General features: G+C 43.2%; 1 protein-coding gene across 1 annotated transcript in view; it reads left to right on the forward strand.

The window, feature by feature from the left end:
- Positions 1-2127, forward strand: part of LOC119322006 (sugar transport protein MST4-like) — a 4631-nt gene extending 2504 nt beyond the window's left edge. The window contains exons 3-4 of the mRNA XM_037595518.1: positions 669-793; positions 892-2127. Coding sequence (XP_037451415.1) covers positions 669-793; positions 892-1882 — 1116 coding nt within the window. The 3' untranslated portion in view covers positions 1883-2127. The remainder of the gene's footprint in view (positions 1-668; positions 794-891) is intronic.
- Positions 2128-16134: the final 14007 nt, after the last annotated feature.

Below are 16134 nucleotides of genomic sequence, written 5' to 3' on the forward strand. Positions count from 1 at the left end.
CATCACATGGACGAGCCTCATATCACTCGTGATTGGTCTTGAAGGGTACCACCGATCTTTACAAACTTTCTGAAGTATAGCACAAGCAAGGAACCTTCCGGTCCTTAACTCCTAACGCCTAGGAGTCCCAAAAGTCCAAGAGCAACAAGTGTTGGCGATGAACAACAGTGGGCATCATGAATTGGTTCGATGAAGGTGTATATCACAAATTGGTTTGGTGAAACTGTAGATCAAGTTAGTGGTTAGTGGTTACATCGATTTTTTGCATAATATGAGTAGCATTTTTCTAGGAACAAAGTGCAAATGCAAACGCTCACATTCACTCACACTGACACACGTACACCTCGAAGAGACTGAGACGACAGATCTTGAGATTGATGAAGTCACCATAGTCGTCATGTAGTTTTTTTTTTGCGGGAATTAGTCGACATGTAGTTGATGGACACATCATACCGCTGACCAAATAGCTCCAGAAAAAAGCCTAGAATAAATCCACGAAAATGCGACCACCCATGCCAAGTCTACGACTTGAACCCTAGTGAGTAGATTCCACCACATGGAAGTAATAGCCTATTATTTCTTGACCTCATATTTTGATATTACGATGTTGATACAGATCTATAGTTCTTTTTGCATGACTGAATGGGAATTGACATGCACTTATGCAGGCTATTCCTCTGTTCTTGTCAGAGATCGCGCCGACTACAATCCGCGGTGGCCTCAATTCCCTGTTCCAGATAAACATCACCGTCGGCATTTTGTTCGCCAACCTCGTCAACTATGGCACTAACAGGTACCTGCCCATCAGGCGTCTGACAGAACTTTTGCATTACATAAAATGAGTGTGTATGCCTATAGACTTACCAGCAAATGGTTTTCAACCTCATGCAGGATCCACCCTTGGGGATGGCGTCTTTCTTTGTCCCTCGCGGGATTACCAGCTGTGCTGTTCACCCTAGGTGCGCTCTTCATGGTCGATACACCCAACAGCCTCATTGAGCGCGGTCGTCAAGAGGAGGGCAAAGTTGTGCTCAAGAAGATCCGCGGCACCGACAACGTGGAGCCGGAGTTCAATGAGATCGTGGAGGCCAGTCGCGTCGCCCATGATATCAAGAACCCATTTCGAAGCCTCCTACAACGCCGCAACCGTCCCCTTCTCCTGATCACCATCCTCCTCCAGATGTTCCAGCAATTGACCGGTATAAACGCCATCATGTTCTACGCCCCGGTGCTGCTCACCGCGTTGGGATTTAAGACCGAGGCTTCGCTGTACTCGGCAGTGATCACGGGGGCAGTGAACGTGTTGTCGACGTTTGTATCAATGTACACTGTAGACCGAGTGGGGAGACGGATGTTGCTGCTGGACGCCGGCGTGCAAATGTTCCTCTCGTTAGTGGCCATTGCCGTGGTGATGAGGACAAGGGTTACCGACCGCTCAGACCACCTCGGCCATGACTGGGCCATCATGGTCGTCATCATCATCTGCAATTTTGTATCCTCCTTTGCTTGGTCATGGGGCCCACTCGGGTGGCTCATCCCGAGCGAGACTTTCCCGCTCGAGACGCGATCCGCGGGGCAGAGCGTCAGTGTCTGCACGAACCTACTCTTCACATCCATCCTTGCGCAGGTCTTCCTCTCGATGCTCTGCCACCTCAAGTCCTTCATATTTGTGTTTTTCTCCATCTGTGTTGCCATCATGTCGCTCTTCGTCCTCTTCTTCCTACCCGAAACAAAGAACATTCCCATCGAGGAGATGGTTGAAAGAGTGTGGAAACAACACTGGTTCTGGAAGCGATATATGAATGACGAAGGCGACAACCACGTCATCAGCGAGGAGGAAACACCACCAATGGTGTCACTATCTGATTCGTTTGTAGAATGAAGTAACATCAACCAGTATACCTTTATTTTGTAAACAAGTCAAAATCGGAATTTCGCAAATCTTGGGTCTTACACGCAATGCAAACATATCTTGGTGCTCCAGCCGTCTGCTCAGTTAGGATCATATGGTCCATGGAGCGCAAATAGCGGGTAGTACCCCATAGCTTCTTAATTCTCGCGGAAAGAAGTACCAGAGCTTGATGTTGTAGCGAAAAGGTCACATCAATGAATCAGAGTTTCTATATAGGATAGGGATCTTTATGGTTATTAGTTTTCCACTTGTATATTAAAATACATTTCGAATACTGTATGGCATGTACTCCCCCGTCCCATAATATAAGAACAATTTTGACGTAAATTTAACACTTACTTTCAGGTGCCCCTTAAAAAAAATAGGTGCTTCCACTAGATCACAGTGTTAGATATTCTATGCCCGCGGTTAATTGTCCATTTGTCCATAAAATGTTGGATATATACTCGGTGTGTATATGAAAGTAGGTTAATAACCACGACACTAATTTACTTCCTCCATCCGGATTTGTTAGCCCCTCTTCTATTTTGGGTCAAAATTTAACCATAAATTTAACTAGCAAAATATAAGTGATGTCACAAAGTTTATATTGTAAGATTCTTGTTTAAAATAAGTTTTCAGTATATGGTATTATTATTTTTACATATAACTCATATTTTATTAGTTAAATTTATGAACAAAATTTGACACAAAGCACAAAGGGGATGAATAAACTCAGTTACGTAGAGGGATTAGATTGAACCACATTTGCAAAAATCACTTTTGGCTAGCTCCATGAGAGAGGACAAAAGAAACTTCTGAATATATAAGCAAATCGTTTTTGCTGACAGAAGCATGGCATTTTCTTCAGGGACGCATGACTGTTTCGGGAAAGAAAGAAATTTTGAGGCTAAAACGGGTAGAAATTGTCAACGTTTCATCTCGTGTGGCAACTAAAACTGTGAGCAAAATGCGATCACTTGACATCCCTCTCCCATGGAACGTTTGTTAGTTAGTTAACATTTCCGTATTTGTATTGCACTATCAAGGAAAATAAATGAAGCTGAGTATGAAAAATACTCGCGAAGACCAATTTAACCACCACAGAAGCCAGCCTTCCAACGTTGTCCTCTGGCGGCTCCCACCGCCGACGACCTCAGTCGTCGGTGGTAAGGGGGGTTGCCGGATCCACACGTGTGGATAGTTTTAGACCAAAGTAGTTCAGATTTTTAGGTTGTTCGTTGTCTTGGCTTCGGCGATGGCGATGGCGATGGCGGCACTTAATAAACTTTCTTCAGATTCTACTCCGACGAGGCGATTGGTCCTATGGTTAGGGGTGGATCAGGAATCCAGTCTGTTCAAGCAAGGACGATGTGGCGGCGGCGGCATCCTCGTGGTGGACCTGTCTTCTCGAGCCCCGCTGTTGCGACGGTGTCTGCTCCAGCGTCGATGCGAAGCTTGGGAGGTAGTTCAGAAGCGGATGCAGATTGTGGTCTGCATTAGCGGCATCTGAAAGATGATGGATCGTATGTTCGGTTCGTGGTACGTGGATGACGGGTTGGTTTCCTCCTCCGACGTCTTAGTCATGTGGGGGTGCCAGATCTGGAGTTTGATGGCGTGTCCGGGATGTTGCCCCGGTCTGATTCGTTCAACGGTAATGGTTTCGCCTTGGATGAGCCACCTTGGAGGTTCGTAAAACTGCATATCAGCGATGGAGCCGCGTCGAGCTCGGGTGTGGAGGTTATCCATCATTTTTTTCTTTGGTGGCTGTTGTGGTGATGCCAGAGGCAGGTGACGGACGTTGGTGTTAAGCTCAGAGGTTTCTTCGATCTTGTTTGTAATTTTACTTCTTGGCTGATGTTCCTTTGTGCAAAGGCTAGCATTCTGCTATTTGTTCAATTTTGCCAGGTCGGTTTATACATGGCTTGTACTATGATCTTATATAAACAAGACACATATTACCATGAAAAGAGGTTTTTAGGTTGGCTTATTTTACGTGGTCTGATTGGTAACCCTCAAGGCAAATTGCTATGGACACCGGGCTGGTTGGGCGTCGTGCTCGGAAAAAGTCCAAAACAAACCTTGAATTTGTAGGCGAAAACTAAATCAAATCCTGAACTCTCTCAATCCTTGAAATTAGCACACCAAACTCTTTGACCCCGGTCTATTTTGAACCTTGAGAAGATTTAGCTGGTATTCGCTGAATTGGGCCATGGGCAGTCTCTCGTGTTGGTCCGGTTTTTATTTATTTTTTCTTTTTGTTTTGTCTTTGGTTTTTTCCTTTTGTTATACTTTGTTTTTCCACTGGTATTTGGTTTTTCTTTCTTCATTGTACTTTTGGTTTTTTTTTCTTTCTTTCTTGATTTTCTTCATATTGTTTTCTTTTTGCCTTTCTTTTGCTTCTTTACCAGTAACTGGTTTTCTTTTTTACATTAGTGGCTGCATGTATTGTATTGGTGCTACATTATCATTGTATTGGTGCCTAGGATTGATATGTTTTATAGGCCGGTTGCTTCCAATTGACTTGAAAAATTGTTGACCCAGTCAAAATCATGAACCAAATCTAATATTTAATTTCTTAATGGAATAGGAGAGCTCTAAAATAATTAAGCATAGTAAATTAAAATAATTGAGTGAGAGATTGTTGACCCGGTCAAAATCGGTGACCCAGTTCCATATTGGTGGCCTCAATTGAATGAGAGGCCTCCAATTCCAGGGAGCTTGATGATATATATAGTACATTCCTCATGATGTAATTATGATTCCCACAAACATTATTATGAATCAATAAAAACAAGTGGATTGTTCTTAAAAAAATCGTGAGATGCCTAAACCCTTCACGAGGGTTGCTCTTACCACAGTGGAGCTTGTTGATCATTTGGGTCGCAGCAAGGGCCTCCTAGTCGGCTCTCTGGTGGGTGTCATGGATATTTGTGCTCTATTTTTCTTGTGTCTCCTAGAGTTGGATTTGGAGCTGTTGTGGTGTCGCTTGTGTAGTGACAATGACGTTGTAGAAGACATGTGGTTGATCAGATCAACGCAATTTTTTCTATTCCTTCAAAGCTCATTATCAAAATCAAAACTACATATCGCTGGCGCATGGTCGGGTATGTGGACCAGCGTGCGTGGGCTTGCTGCGTCTGCGGTGAAGAGTTTCGCCGGTGCTCATCGATCGTGATGTCCAAGCAATTGGACCATCAGTATGTGATGACAATGACGCTTGTGGCAGCTCCTTTGAGGTTTCTTCTTTCGATGTGTCAAGTTTGTGGTATCGTGGTAGTGCTGGTTTGTGGTGCCTTGGGTCTAGCTTGGCAAGATCGTGTGCTATTATAATTTTTCCTTTTGCCATGTTTTTCGTAATTAACTAAGAAAGATTCTTCTTAATTACATAGGAAAAGGTTTTCCTTATTTTGGAAGAAAAACTTAGTTATCGCATTTCAAATACTTTTAAGTTCAGTGACAGAAGTGAATATATACAACGCAAGTCAACCACCAATGTAATTTAGGCCATAAGAACTCTCTAGACTGCGCTGATTTATTAGGTATAGTGAAGCCTAGCCCTTTTGCATCTTGCATTAGTTCATTGGGGCCTTAAAGTTGCAGCCATAAATTGGATTATGTTGCAGACTTTTGATGTTTCAGTTTCAACTATATGTATTATGCGCTTATATATGTTGCCTTTGATTCATCGGTGACAGTTGTAAAACGCTTTGTATCTATAGTCTGGTAAGTCTCCAGCGTCAGACCAGTTGTAAATTACTAGTGGTTGGGGCGCACCTTGGTGCGCCACCTGAGCGGAAGCTCTGCGGTGCCAGATAGGTGGCGCCCCTTCCACATTCTTGTCTATACCAAGTGACGTTATTCTGTCAGACTAAAGGTACAGTAATGTGAAGTATTGGTACATGCAAGTTCATAACTGAAAATAATGCAGGAGCAAAAAGGGATCAACAAGACATCAGTTGCATGCGAATAAAATATAGATATCTTATATGAATTGCAAATATGATGAATGGTTCACAATACGATCCATTACAGATACAGTAAGATGGTTCAAAACTCAGGCAACGGCGTCCAAAAGTAGAGCCACAGTTGCTCGATGAAGCATATGTAACAGGTATAAGAGAGACCGGTAGGAACCTACATGGAATGCCTTGCCTGGTTTCTGAAGTAGAAGGCAAATGTCACCTTCTTTGATGTTGGTTTCACGACAAAGCTCTGGCAATTTGTTGTGATGATGGCCTTCTTGGCAGTTCTTTCAATGAGGCAGGAAATGAGGGAGACATCACCATCCGCATGTTTGATTGGTAATGCGACATCATGTGGATGGATGCAGTCCTTGGGATATGTCTCCATAACCCGAAAGCAGTGCATCATACAGAAAGTGAATGAGAAGTAAAGGGCAGTGTAATGCTAGATAAAAGGATATGTTTGTGTAGGTACCATAAATTCAGGAAAGACATCCAGAAGATGTAAAGCATCAGAATGCAACTACCCTTGGATAACATTTTCAAATATCAATTATAGTCATTTTAAAGTTTCAATTCAATCAACATCAAGACTCGTGAGTATAACTTAATATAAGTTGCACTCACTTTTTGGTACATTTCTTAATCAACCACACTACATATATCAAGAGCTTTGTACATCACCATACTCTAGGTAGAATGATGAGAAGGGCGGGTCAATGATTCAAAAATACTCCCTCCGTTCCTAAATATTTGTCTTTCTAAAGATTTCAATAAATGACTACATACGGAGCAAAATGAGTGAATCTACACTTCAAAATATGTCTATATACATCCGTATGTGGTAGTCCATTTGAGGTCTCTAAAAAGACAAATATTTAGGAACGGAGGGAGTATTAAACAAATAAAACTACAATATGTACCAAGCAATAACACAAGCATACTATTAGGAATGAATATCAAACATGAGCAATGGAGATACACATTATTTGCTTATATGGTCATCGCAACAAAAATATTTTCTAGTGCTTATGTTCAGAACTGTTTGTAGACCTGCATCATCACAACCAAATGTGCTACAATACATTTGGAAGCAATCTGCTAACTTTTAAGAACTGGGGACAACAAAAGGAGTACATGATAACCACTTGGTGCTGCTATTTTCATGGTATTGTCTAAGCTAGTATGAAAAGTATTTGTCCTAAAAAATTAATGTACAAGGATGATAACTTTGCCACATCACCACGTGAGAAAAGAGCAAGCATAGCTTGTGTAATGCACTTCTTAGAGAACCTGATCTGGGCTATAGGTTAGACCATTCTCCTCTGCATATCAATAAACAAACAACAAGGAAGTCAATTAGACTACTTATTCAATATGGCTATTCCAAAAACGAGAAATTCATCTACGTGCACGCACCCGGAAGCTTGTTGTTGATAGCCTTCGTCGGCTCCATACTCTCGGCATTAGCGGGGTACCTTGTCTAACTTGCTACAACTACAACACACATGCATGTAGAATGTATTACCCTACAATCTACTCTCAAGTCTCAATGATACAAAGGGAAACCTGAGGCATAAGAATCCCATCCTCGCTGACAACATTACATTCCCTCTTTGGTTCAGTTTTTCGTACTCACTCTAACGAAGGATATACACTCCAACAGTTATTAATAAAGGACATTTCAGATGGTATAGTCTGCAACATTCAAGATTACACTTCACATGAATATGTTAATAAAAATAATGAATTATGAAATAATCAACACCATGTGGGCGAAATAAATCAATGGCACGATCAGTTTCCCATTTTTTGCAAATTGAAGAAATGACAACATTGTAAAACACTACACCAGACCTTGCCGCGGCATCTCGGATACTGTCAAGTGTCAAGCATCTGAATAAATCATGGTGCTTATACTTTCATGTATACTCAAGTCCTTTGCTAACCTGGTAAATAAAATAAAATAAAATAAACCTTGTGCTAAAAACTATTGACTTTTTATGTACCCAAAATGGAAAACCAAAAAAAACAAAAAAGGGCTAGCAGTCATGAGTTCACAACACATCACGCCTAGTTGTCTAAATGTTTATGTCACAAAAGACTGTAGAAGTGTGTTGTTACGAAGAAGTAAATGGAATCACAAAAGCAAAAGCACAAGTGCTTGACAGCTTCATTTATCCATGAGTGATTGCAAAGTTGCCCCACTCTAATATATGAGACAAGAGAGATCTACAGAAAAAAATGACAGTACAGAACTTGCTTCTGAACTTAACGTTGTAGACCATAGATCTAATTTGGAAGTCCAAAGTCTAAACACAATAGTCAAAAGGAAGAAATGGCTATACAAAAATGGTACATACATAATTTGCTTATCCAGTACAGAGATCCCCTTAAAATAGCAAATGGCCTCGTATTGCAAACTAACCTTTCTTATCTAGTACAGAAAATTCATGGGAAAATAATATTTACCAAATACATAAACCTAGACTACACTACGAGATCAACATGAGCATCGGATGGATATAGTAAATTACCATTCATAGTAGTTGGGAACCATTGAAGATAGTAAATTACCTCATGACATACTTGAGCAACGCGTATAAATCTCCTATAGTCAAGCAGAAGGAGTAATTTAGGTGCCCGTACAGTGATCGCAACCCTCCACGTGATTTAGGACAGAAGAATCTATCCATGTAGATGACAAGAGTACTAATCAAAAGGGAGACGAAAGGCAATCTGTAAGATATAATTCCCAGATCACATAGCAAACAAATGTTGCATGATTAATTTAGTTAACCCCTTACCATCACACATCTCTACTTGTCTTCCTCGCCATCTCCATTAGCACATCCCATGCGATCGAACAAACCATTTAGCAGAGACATCTGCAGTGTTGAAGCATTAGATCTCTGGACACACCTGGGAAGAGTAATAAATATGCAATTGTTTTTCCAACTGTATAATTGACAACTAAGCAGACCAAAAGACTACTATGGATTATGGATTATGGAATCTCAAGTACTGAAATTATTGCCATGAACTGCAGACAAGAATGTCAAACATTGCACAACACATTATCTAATTAAATATTATGGCTGGTTAGTGTGTCATACGTTAAATTGCATTAGCATGGCATATTAACAAGCCCTGTACCTGTACTAATGGAGTCCCGGCAGCAACTCTTGTGCATTCAGGTAACACTATATAAATTTCTTGAATCACTTTCCCACCTACACAGGAAGGCTTCAGGTGTCAAATGTTTGTCTGGTTAAGAGACGTGCAAACACAAGTAACAAAAGGAAAATGGATTAAACAAAACTTTACACATTCAAGTGAAGATAATCAGAAATTACCAGCCCAGACTCCAATACCAGAACCTTGTTTGCTCTTTTAAAGTTCACGGCTGAGTTGTCCTGATATATGTTGAAAGTAAAATTTAGTACATCACTTTTTTATGAACTAAAGTGAAATCCATGCATGAAAACATACGGATACAAACGAGCAGGATCCGATCCGGTCAGATCAATAGAAGTAACGACGGCTTACATATCGAGTAGGAGGTCGTCGTTCTCTTCGCCGGTGGTGATGGCAACCTCCTCGAGCCTCACGATGTCCTCTTTCTCGCCGCCGGTCGGCGACGCGTGAGGAAGAACATGGCGACGCCCAATGGAAGTGGCCGGTTGACTTTGACTGGGGGGTGAAGCCATCATCCTCACTGGCCACTTAGCCAGATCCAGCCGCCGCCGTCGCACTGGTAGAAAAGGGGGCAATGGTCCAGGCCGGGTCAGCCCATTAATCCCGGTTCAATCCAGAACCGGGACCAATGGGGGCATTGGACCCGGTTCGTGAGCCCCGGGGGCCGGCCGGGCCACGTGGGCCATTGGTCCCGGTTCGTCTGGACCTTTTGGTCCCGGTTGGTGGGACGAACCAGGACCAATGTGCCTTGCTCCTGGCCCACCACCATTGGACCCGGTTGGTCGCCTGAACCGGGACCAAAGGCTTCCCTTTAGTCCCGGTTCAAGCCACGAACCGGGACCAATTAGTTGCCTATATATACCCCGCGAGCAGAGCACTCTCACTGCTCTGTTTTTCGTGGCATGCGAGGAGGGAGCTTTGTGGTGCTCTAGCTCACCTCCTATGCACACGAGGTGTTCGATGGAATGCCCGAGCCACACTACTTAAGCTTTCTCCTCTCCAAGCTCCACCTCCAAGCTCCATTTTCCTCAATATTTGTCTAGGTTTAGCGGTCCGTCACGTCCCATCCCCGTCTTCACCGCCGTCGATCGCCCGCGCCGATCTCGTCGCCGGCACCACCGTGGTGAGCCTCTTACTTGTATGTTTATATAGATACTTGTATAATTTTCTTACTTTTATTATTGCATCTTATATAGTGCGATGGTTTTGGTATCCGCCCCCGTCGGCCCTCGTCCTGTCTATGATTCAGATGTGGTATATATTATCTTTTCATAACTATTGGTTCATTTATTGTTTATGACAATTATGCCGACCAACGTGACATAGATTTTATTTATCTAGGAGGTTGTTGAGCCGGAAATTCCAACCGACCCTATTGTCGAGAGGTTAAATTTAGTTGAAGAAGAAAACAATTTGTTGAAGGAAAAAATTAGAAAAATTGAGGAGGAGGAGATGATATTGGAGTTGCATGTTGCGGATGTCGTCGATGATCACAAGATCAAGATGGATGCAATGCGCTTGAAGATTAGAAAGATTAGAAAATATGCCATTCATACCGAGGCTTGGTATCATTATGCCGTTGGATCAGTTGTTACATTGGTTGCGATTATGATCGCATTTGTTTTCGCATTCAAATGTTTTACATAGTTTGAGTGTATGGTTTAATTAATTTAGATGCTCTGCAGAGCTTTATGTTGTTAGATGAGAACTATGTATGTACTTTGGTTTTAGTGTGATGATCAACTTCTATTAATTTGGTTTTAGTGTTCTGTAATGATTTTGGACACACTTAATTATATATAATGCACGCAGATGAACCGGCAGTGGATGTACGGTTCAAGACACACCTCCGAGTACATTAAGGGCGTGCATGATTTTCTCGAAGTGGCTGAGGCAAACAAGCAGAATGGTTTATGTGTTGTCCATGCCCTATATGTGGGAATACGAAGTCTTACTCTGACCGAAAAATCCTCCACACCCACCTGCTTTACAAGGGTTTCATGCCACACTATAATGTTTGGACGAGGCACGGAGAAATAGGGGTTATGATGGAAGACGGCGAAGAAGAAGAGTACGATGACAACTATGTGCCCCCTGAATACGGTGATGCTACTGAACATCAAGAGGAACCAGACGATGTGCACGGTGATGCTGCAACGGGCGAAGCTGCTGAAGATCAAGAGGAACCAGATGATGTGCCGGGTCATTGTCGATGCAAGGACGCAATGCGAAAATCAAAAGGAGAAGCTGAAGTTCGATCGCATGTTAGAGGACCAAAAAAAGGGTTGTACCCCAATTGCGAAGATGGCAACACAAAGCTCGGTACCGTACTGGAATTGCTGCAGCGAAAGGCAGAGAATGATGTGCCTGACAAAGGATTTGAGAAGCTACTGAAAATATTGAAGAAGAAGCTTCCAAAGGATAACGAATTGCCCGACAGTACATACACAGCAAAGAAGGTCGTATGCCCTCTAGGATTGGAGGTGCAGAAGATACATGCATGTCCTAATGACTGCATCCTCTACCGTGGTGCGTACAAGGATCTGAACGCATGCCCGGTATGCGGTGCATTACGGTATAAGATCAGACAAGATGACCCCAGTGATGTTGACGGCGAGCCCCCCAGGAAGAGGGTTCCTGCGAAGGTGATGTGGTATGCTCCTATAATACCACGGTTGAAACGTCTGTTCAGAAACGGAGAGCATGCCAAGTTGATCCGATGGCACAGTGAGGACCGTAAGAAAGACGGGAAGTTGAGAGCACCCGCTGACGGGTCGCAGTGGAGAAAAATTGAGAGAAAGTACTGGGATGAGTTTGCAAGTGAGCCAAGGAACGTATGGTTTGCTTTAAGCGCGGATGGCATTAATCCTTTTAGGGAGCAGAGCAGCAATCACAGCACCTGGCCCGTGACTCTATGTATGTATAACCTTCCTCCTTGGATGTGCATGAAGCGGAAGTTCATTATGATGCCAATTCTCATCCAAGGCCCTAAGCAAACCGGCAACGACATTGATGTGTACCTAAGGCCATTAGTTGAAGAACTTTTACAGCTGTGGAATGGAAACGGTGTACGTACGTGGGATGAGCACAAACAGGAGGAATTTTACCTAAATGCGTTGCTGTTCGTGACCATCAACGATTGGCCCGCTCTCAGTAACCTTTCAGGACAGACAAACAAGGGATACCATGCATGCACGCACTGTTTAATTGACACCGATAGTATATACCTGGCAAGCTGCAGGAAGAATGTGTACCTGGGCCATCGTCGATTTCTTCCGACCAACCATCAATGTCGAAAGAAAGGCAATCATTTCAAAGGCGAGGCAGATCACCAGAAGAAGCCCGCCATGCGTACCAGTGATCACGTACTTGCTATGGTCAATTATTTACACGTAATCTTTGAAAAGGGTCTCGGCGGACTAGCTGTTCCGAGTTACGCTGGGGGACACGCACCCATGTGGAAGAAGAAATCTATATTTTGGGACCTAACCTACTGGAAAGACCTAGAGGTCCGCTCTTCGATCGACGTGATGCACATGACGAAGAACCTTTGCGTGAACCTGCTAGGCTTCTTGGGCGTGTATGGGAATACAAAAGATACAGCTGAGGCACGGGAGGACCTGCAACATTTGCACGAAAAAGACGGCATGCCTCCAAAGCAGTATGAAGGTCCTGCCAGCTATGCTCTTACCAAAAAAGAGAAGGAAATCTTCTTTGAATGCCTACTTAGTATGAAGGTCCCGACTGGCTTCTCGTCGAATATAAAAGGAATAATAAATATGGCAGAGAAAAAATTTCAGAACCTAAAGTCTCATGACTGCCACATGATTATGACGCAACTGCTTCCGGTTGCATTGAGGGGGCTTCTACCGGAAAACGTCCGATTAGCCATTGTGAAGCTATGTGCATTCCTCAATGCAATCTCTCAGAAGGTGATCAATCCAGAAATCATACCAAGGCTAAGGAGTGATGTGGTGCAATGTCTTGTCAGTTTCGAGCTGGTGTTCCCACCATCCTTCTACAATATCATGATGCACGTCTTAGTTCATCTAGTTGGCCCCGTATTTCTACATAATATGTACCCCTTTGAGAGGTTCATGGGAGTCCTAAAGAAATATGTCCGTAACCGCGCTAGGCCAGAAGGAAGCATCTCCATGGGCCATCAAACAGAGGATGTCATAGGGTTTTTGTGTTTACTTCATTCCTGGCCTTAATAAGATAGGTCTCCCTCAATCGCGGTATGAGGGGAGACTGACTGGAAAGGGCACGCTTGGAAGGGACTCAATAATATGCAGGGACGGATATTCTTGGTCTCAAGCACGCTACACAGTTCTACAGAACTCTACCTTGGTGACCCCATATGTCGATGAACACAAGAACAGTCTGCGCTCCAAACACCCGGAGCAGTGCAATGACTGGATTACATGTGAACACATCAGGACTTTCAGCAGTTGGTTGGAAGCACGTCTCAGAGGTGACAACACTGTTTGTGATGAGCTGTACTTGTTGTCCAGGGGACCATCTTCGACTGTTACGATTTGGAAAGGATACGAGATAAATGGGAATACATTTTACACGATTGACCAAGATCAAAAGAGCACCAACCAAAACAGCGGTGTCCGCTTTGATGCAACAACCGAGAGGGGAAAGGACACATATTATGGTTACATAGTGGACATATGGGAACTTGACTACGGACATGATTTTAAGGTCCCTTTGTTTAAGTGCAAATGGGTCAATCTGTCAGGAGGCGGGGTACAGGTAGACCCACAGTATGGAATGACAACAGTGGATCTGAAAAATCTTGGGTACACTGACGAACCGTTCGTCCTAGCCAATGATGTGGCACAGGTTATCTATGTGAAGGACATGTCTACCATACCGAGAAAGAGAAAAGATAAGGAAGCGAATACATCATACGATGAGCCAAAGCGCCACATAGTTCTTTCAGGAAAAAGGGACATCATGGGAGTGGAGGACAAGACAGACATGTCTGAAGATTATGAAAAGTTTCATGAAATTCCTCCCTTCAAAGTCAAGGCTGACTCCAGCATCCTGATAAACGATGAAGATTATCCATGGTTACGGCGGAATAAGCAAATGACACAAGCGAAGAAAAAGTGAAGACTTTCTCCCGCAACTATTATGATGATACCATGCCAACTTTGTAACTGACGAGTATGATACCATTGTCCGTTTTGTATATGCACATGCTATGTGTGGGTCAATTTATGATACCATGCCAACTTTCAACTTTTCCAGAGTTCATTTGAAATGCTTTAATGTCTTATTGTTCGGCCCTCGTAATAATTAAAAATAGCAACAATAAGTATTTTGTTGTAAGTAGAAACAAAATAAAATAAATAAAGTAAGAAAGAAAACAAAAAAACAAAAAAAGTGTTTTCAAATTTGAAAAGTAATGGCAGTAACAGAAAGTTTATAATTTTCCTAAAACTAAAAGCAAAAAGAATTAAAAAATAAAGCAAAAAACAAAAGAAAATAAATAATGCAGAAAACAAAACAAAAAAACAACAATAAGTATTTTATTGTAAGTAGAAACAAAATAAAATAAATAAAGCAAGAAATAAAACAAAAAACAAAAAAAGTGTTTTCAAATTTGAAAAGTAATGGCACTAACAGAAAGTTTATAATTTTCCTAAAACTAAAAGCAAAGAGAATTAAAAAATAAAGCAAAAAATAAAAGAAAATAAATAATGATGAAAACAAAACAAAAAAACTGGGAAAAAATAAAAATATCAACAATAAGTAAGGAAAACAAAAAAACAAAAAAATGCCTCCTACTGGGCCCCCACGGCCAGAATACGACTTGAAACCCTACTATGGGCCAGGATTCAGGCCCGCAGTAGGCCCAGAAGGCCCATCAGGCAAAGCAGTAGCAAGTAGGCCCGTAAGCCTGCAGTGGAGAGGAGCTCGAGAGGGGTGCGGCAGTGGGGCTTATAAACCACTGTGCGCCCCTCTCAACTAGCGAGGTGGGACTAAACTTTGGCCATGACGCGGGCAACACAGGGGCCTTTGGTCCCGGTTGGTGGCTCCAACCGGGACTAAAGAGGGTGCATTGGTACCGGTTCGTGGCCCCAACCGGTACCAATGCCCACCCTTTAGTCCCGGTTGGTGCCTCCAACCAGGACCAAAGGCCGCCGCTTCCTGCCCTTTGGGCTGCTGAAAAGAGGCCTTTGGTCCCGGTCGGTGGCACCAATCGGGACTAAAGGGGGCATTAGTCCCGGTTGGAGCCACCAACCGGGACCAATGCTCTTGCTATATATACAGGACTTAGCAGTTTTCGCCAAAACCCATCTGTTTTTTCTCACCCCGACGCCTCTGCTCCTCATCGCCGTCGCCGCCGAGCCCTGCCCCGACGTCGTCAGGCTGGTCCAGCTCGCCGTCGCCGCCGCCGAGCCACTGCCCCGACACCGTCGCCGCGCCCGCCGCCCCTGCCGGCCCCGACACCATCGTCGTCACCGCGTGCGCCACCGGCCGTTCCCCGACCCCGTCGTCGTCACCGCACGCGCCGCCCCTTCCCCGACCCCGTCGCCGTCGCCGCGCGCGCCGCCCCTTCCCCGACCCCGTCGCCGTCGCCGCGCGCGCCGCCCCTTTCCCAACCCCGTTGCTGTCGCCCCGACCACACGCCGCCGCCTTTGGTCCGGCCGCCGGCGCCCTTTCCTCTTTTTTTTATATATGCAGAAGTTTATATATGCAAAAATTTATATATGCAAAAATTTATACATATGTGCAAGTATATATGTATTTTTTTGCATTTTTTTGTGTATATGTGTTTTTATGTGTGTATATGTGTACATGTTCATAGTATTTTTTTTCATAAGTGTATTTTTTTTGTTCATTGCATTTTTTCAATATATATAATGTATATATGTATGTGGTAGCTATATATATGATGAATGCATGTGGCTATATATGTATGTATGAATATAATGTTCATAGCATTTTTTTGTTTATATATGTTTTTTCATATATGTATTAATTTTATATTTAGGTTGTTAGTAGATATCAATTTTAGGTTAGTGCATTTTAGGTTAGTGTAGAGGAGAAAGTAAAATAAGG

This window comes from Triticum dicoccoides, chromosome 6B (genome assembly GCF_002162155.2).
Source record: "Triticum dicoccoides isolate Atlit2015 ecotype Zavitan chromosome 6B, WEW_v2.0, whole genome shotgun sequence".
Classification (NCBI taxonomy): domain Eukaryota; kingdom Viridiplantae; phylum Streptophyta; class Magnoliopsida; order Poales; family Poaceae; genus Triticum; species Triticum dicoccoides.